This window comes from Gavialis gangeticus, unplaced genomic scaffold (assembly GCF_001723915.1).
Source record: "Gavialis gangeticus isolate Ggan-Ray unplaced genomic scaffold, GavGan_comp1, whole genome shotgun sequence".
NCBI classification, from domain to species: Eukaryota; Metazoa; Chordata; order Crocodylia; family Gavialidae; genus Gavialis; species Gavialis gangeticus.
Window position 1 is genome coordinate 45,250,129 of NW_017729024.1, and position 5,296 is coordinate 45,255,424.

General features: G+C 42.4%; 1 protein-coding gene across 1 annotated transcript in view; it reads left to right on the forward strand.

Moving 5' to 3' along the window:
• Nucleotides 1-4,832, forward strand: part of SVEP1 (sushi, von Willebrand factor type A, EGF and pentraxin domain containing 1) — a gene marked incomplete at its 5' end in the record, with an annotated part of 254,483 nt that extends 249,651 nt beyond the window's left edge. The window contains 2 exons of the mRNA XM_019518196.1: nt 1,514-1,607; nt 4,511-4,832. Coding sequence (XP_019373741.1) covers nt 1,514-1,607; nt 4,511-4,541 — 125 coding nt within the window. The remainder of the gene's footprint in view (nt 1-1,513; nt 1,608-4,510) is intronic.
• Between the last annotated feature and the right edge of the window lie 464 nt (nt 4,833-5,296).

Here is a 5,296-nt window from a genome sequence, read left to right on the forward strand (position 1 = left end):
CCAGGAGTGACCAGGAATAACGGTCACAAGCTGGCAGAGGGTAGATTCAGGCTAGATATCAGGAGGCGCTACTTCACGGTCAGGGCGGCTAGGATCTGGAACCAACTTCCAAGAGAAGTGGTGCTGGCTCCTACCCTGGGGGTCTTTAAGAGGAGGTTAGATGAACACCTTGCTGGGGTCGTTTGATCCCAGTACTCTTTCCTGCCATGGCAGGGGGTCAGACTAGACGATCTACTCAGGTCCCTTCTGACCCTAGAAACTATGAAACTATGACCAGGTATCTGATTTGTTATGAGGTAATTTTCCTTTTTGAGACTGCATCACCTGGTTAGGAGACATCAATTTTTTAGCTGCCCTATGCCACCAAATTGATGAAGCTTATTAGAGTTTATAGGTTTTTGTCTCCCAGACTGTCCTAATCATATTTCACTCAGTGCTGACAGGAAGATTTGGGCCTCTGTCTCTTTTTGACTTTGGATGCCTCAGGTCTATTTGACTGGCACAGGAGAGCAAGTAGAGCTGTTTTGTGCTGTCCCTTTGCTTCTTTGCCAACAAAACTAGGGGTTTTTTTGCTGTTTGAAATACCCAGTGTCACTGAGGGCCAACTTTTTGGCAGGTGTACCACAAATTAGCCCTGCACTATCCCAAGTGTTATGCTATTCTCATCCCCTTCCCTTGCCAAGTCTGCTGCTCTATCTGCAACTGTACTGTCTATCCCCACCCTGGTCTGCCACATGCTACACACAGAGGTTGCACATGCTACTTCTGGCAGGTATGCTGCAGGCTGGTCATCCCTACCCTAGGTAATCCAGTTTTGCTGCTCAGCTTTTCAGGGAGTTATTTTCATTCAGTTTCCTCTCAGTCTCTATATTCAGTGGCTGCTTTATCCAGTATCACTTCTTGTCATCTGGGAGCTACTAAATATTCTCTTGTGCCTTAGCTTTCTCCTTTTCATCTGTTTTTCCAGTCTTCCGCTGATACCAGGTCTCTGCATTTCTAAACTCAGTACAGATACTGTTTGCTTTCCATTCCTCACAAACAGACATGCGGGATTTCTTTCAGAAGATGAGGCCTTGTATTGATTTCCTGGATGTTCTACTTTTAAGTCCTCCTACTGCTTCTGTTTGCATTCCACTTCACTTCCCACAGCATGGAGCAGTAACACATGATTTCCAAACCAACCTGAAATATTGCATTTAATGATTCATGCTGCTTGCACCTCCTTAGGTAGCAAAATAGTAAAACAGCTTGATTCCCATTTTGCAAAGACCTGCTTCTGAGCTTACTTTGTCCCAGCTGCCATATGTAGAAACATTTTTTCAGATCTGCCTTTTTTAACATTGTGGTTTTGGGAAGAGGAAATTTAAGGAAATGATACAGGCATAGCTTAAAAACAACTAAGGCTAAATGTAGGTTCGTCCAAATACAGCTTCATCTTCCGGCTGAAATCTGTTGTAATCTTCTTGGAGGATCATGAGTCCATTAGTAACAATACATGTATATTTGAATGCAGCTGTTTGCCAGAATCCATGTTTGAATGGTGGGAAATGTATACGACCAAATCGGTGCCATTGTCCCTCATCCTGGACTGGACATGACTGCTCCAGGTAAGTGCTGCTCAGTTGTCCTCCATGCCAGGCTTGGCTCTTAAGTTACAGTTTATCTAAATGGAAAGGGAATAATCACTAAATGGAAAGGGAAGCTACATCAGGATCCTCTCTGGAGATTAACACCTTCCCATTTTTGGTGGCAGGTCAGTCAAGACCTGTGAACAGCATGCTCTCCACCAACCTGAGGTTGTTAGAAAGCACCATCCTGAGTCATGTAGAGGGGTCGGAGACTCAGGGTTCATGGCATGAGAGTTGACATGAAGGCTGTTGCTTGGATTTGCTCCTCTTTGTTTTCTGGGTTGGCTTTAATGTCTATTTTGTTTAGATTGTAAGCTTTTCTGGAGCCAGAAACATCGCTTTGTTCTGTATTTAAATAGTGCATATCACAGTGGGATCCAGGTTCATGGTTTAGGCTCTGAGGTGCTATGCATTTGAAATAATAACAGTAACAGTATTTTTACGTATATCCATAGTGCACAGCCTGTGCCGGTTCCAGCTTCCCTAGCGTTTGAATCGCGTGACAATGGGGTGCTTTTGTCAGATCTACCATAGTGCTGACTTCCATCAGCCCAGAGGGTGTGGAACCAGATGTTATGCCTATGCCCACTTTCTCAGGAACCAGCACAGCATGCTGCCAGGGCTGGTTTTAGCACTGTTTTTGTTCAGATCACTGCCTTGCTTAGTATGGTGTAAAGTTTCATATCAGGGAGTTTCACCACAGTTCCCTGTAAGATATCTGTGTTGCACTTCAAAGATAAATAATGAAGCTGTGCATTTGGATTCTGTTGGAGAAAATCCAATATTTTGGCAAGGGTATTTTTATTTCTCATTACCATCAAAGAGCCATTTATGGGCCTGCAGCAAGATGTTAGCTGGATTTTAGATGATATTGTCATCGTCCATGCAGTAAAATGTCATGAGAAAAATGCATTCTGTGTGTTCTCATGTATGATTTCTTGAAATATAAACAAAGCCCATTAAAAAACATAAATAGAAGAAATGTCAATACTGGAGCCCATACAGGCCCCTAATGAACAGATTCATATTCATTCTGTATGTTGGCAAAATATAGAACAGGAGTAGGCAAACCCTGGCACAGGTGCCACAGTGTAGCACATGAAGTCATTCTGCTTGGCACGCACAGCTTGGGGAAGGGGCTGGAGCTACTCTGCCAAAACAAGGATCAAGCCCCTCATGGCTCCCCCACTGTCTGCACCTGGCACATCAATGTCTTACAAAATTAAGGTTGCAAGTGTTTTTGACACTCTGCCCAAAAAAGTTTGCCAAACCCCTGATATAGAACTGTACTATTTCAGTAAATAATTAAACCATTTTTAAAAATTTGTATCAGTGGCTGTTTTCCCCAGAAATGGTAAGTCTGTTGCCATTACGTGAGCATCTCCCCTGCCCTCAACAAATGGCTAAAGACTGTCCTCCCTGGAAATCCTTATGCAGTGATCACTGTTGGTCTTGGAGACGCACTCCAATTCCATCCAAAGTGTTAGCCCCAGAAAGATATTGATCAGGGTTAAAGGGTTTTTATTCCCAACATGGGCATACTAGGCCAGATCTTCAGCTAATATAAACATTGGTGCACCTCCAAGAAATAGCTGTTTTAGAATCATGACCACATTTGACTGATTTTGGAAGGTCTTAAATGATTGAATTACTGGCTGTCCTTTCTCTCTTGTGTCAATTCCCTGTTTTCGCCCACCTTTACACTCAGCTTCTTTCTCAGTCCAGAGCTGTAAATTCTAAACCCTCACAAGAGGCTGATCTTGTGACCCATTTCTACTCAGGCCATGAAACAGAAAAGTTGAAACAAATCCCAAGACACAGTTTTGTCACAATAGTTTCAGCTTGGTTTTGCAGAACCAAAGAAATTAAGGATAAGCTTTGCTTTCACAGACTAACTTGATGGAATTTAACTGAGCCAAATCAGAACTTTAACCCTTTAAGGTTCACCTGTCACCAAACTGAACTACTGTTCTTATTTATCAAGGGTTACAAACACTTTCAGAGAAGACAGGGTCATGGCCCAGTGAGCTTATATAGCCTTAATGGCCCAGGCCTTCTAGAACTTGTGCATGGAACTTCTATCAATGCTAGCATGAGGTCTGTGCACAAAGACTTGTTCTTAATTAGATTTGGCCAACAAGTGATAATCACAGACAAAGGCACAAGGAAAGTTTAACAGGATTTATTTTATTTGACTCTCGTCTCATTAGTCCCAGAATTTGGCCTCTACCCTGCCATGTGCTCCATGCAGATGCACATGTTCATTACGGGGGGGGGGGTCTACACATGCGCTTTAATGTGCAGTAGCCTATTTTACTATGCATTTAAGCATCACATCATAACCTGTGTATTATGCCAATGCTCAGTAAAATAGGCTACAGCACATTATGCGCCACTAAAAAGGGATGCACTTTCACTACTGCATATTAGGGCAGCCTAATGCAAATTTATTTAGTATGTTACGCTGAAGGTACTAAATTTAATGCACGTGTAGATGTGCCCACTGTGTAGCTCATAGCAGGATCAGAACCATTGCTTAAGTTTTAAAAGGCTGTGGTCAGATGTGCAAGCAGGAGTAGAAAGCAATGGAGAGGAGGTTAGTAGTGGCAAGGCAGCTGGGAACAGTGATTCTAAAGGGATGTGCAGGCAGGCCCAGAAGCTTTTATCAGGGTTCAGGACTATCAGGATTTTTCTTCAAGCCACTTACCAACAATCTACAATTTGCATCGTGGTGCCAGATGTCAGTCTCCAATGTGCTTCTGCCACACCACCTAATTCTAATCACATCTGCTTTCAGAGGTCTTTTTGATGTGCCTCATGCTGTTGGGCTCCCTCTTTATGTTATGCAGCCCTGATTTTATTTTGTTTTTCTGTCACCACAGGAAAAGAAAAGCTGGATTCTATTCCTTTTAACAGCAGAGCAGCTGATTTACATGAAGAAAATGTCTTCACCAGAGCCACTAGACCTTGGAACACAATGCATTGTAAATCAAATTCAGTGCTTCCTTTCTCTCCCCGTTTTATATTTTATTTTTTCATATCCAAAAGTATGTAAACTATATGCTGCTACACACACATAAAGCCCCACCCCCAGTAAGTACAGCATCTTCTGTCCACTGCAGAAGTGGCTTGTGTACAATTTGTGCATCCCAATTTCTTGAATACAAATTGTTAATCAAAATACACTTTACTTCTAATCAAGAGTAAAGAGGATGTTACAATTCTAGGTACTGTTTGCCAAAGCCGTACTGTAATTCATAGATTAGATTGGAAATAATAGTTACCATGAGCTAACTGAGCTGTGAAGCATAATATAATAATCCCTTTGGGCCTAATTCTGATCTTGCTCACATTGATGTAAACAAGGAGTAATTCCACTAAAATCAGTGGAGCTATGGCAGTGTCAGACTCTTATCATACGCACGGAGAGGGTCAGGTCCTGTAATTCTTACCACCTAGAATTCACTTTCTTTGAAAATGTTTTAACGGGGGAGTATAGTTGTTAATTTTACCATAGGTTCACTGGTGAAAATGGTATAAAGCAAACAGTAGGTGAAAGAACATAGTGTAGCTCAGAATGAAGGAGGCAGGCAAAGTGTCAGTAATCGTCCCCCTGGCAACTGATGAGGACCCAACACACTGGGTGCATCTACACAAGACTTTTACTG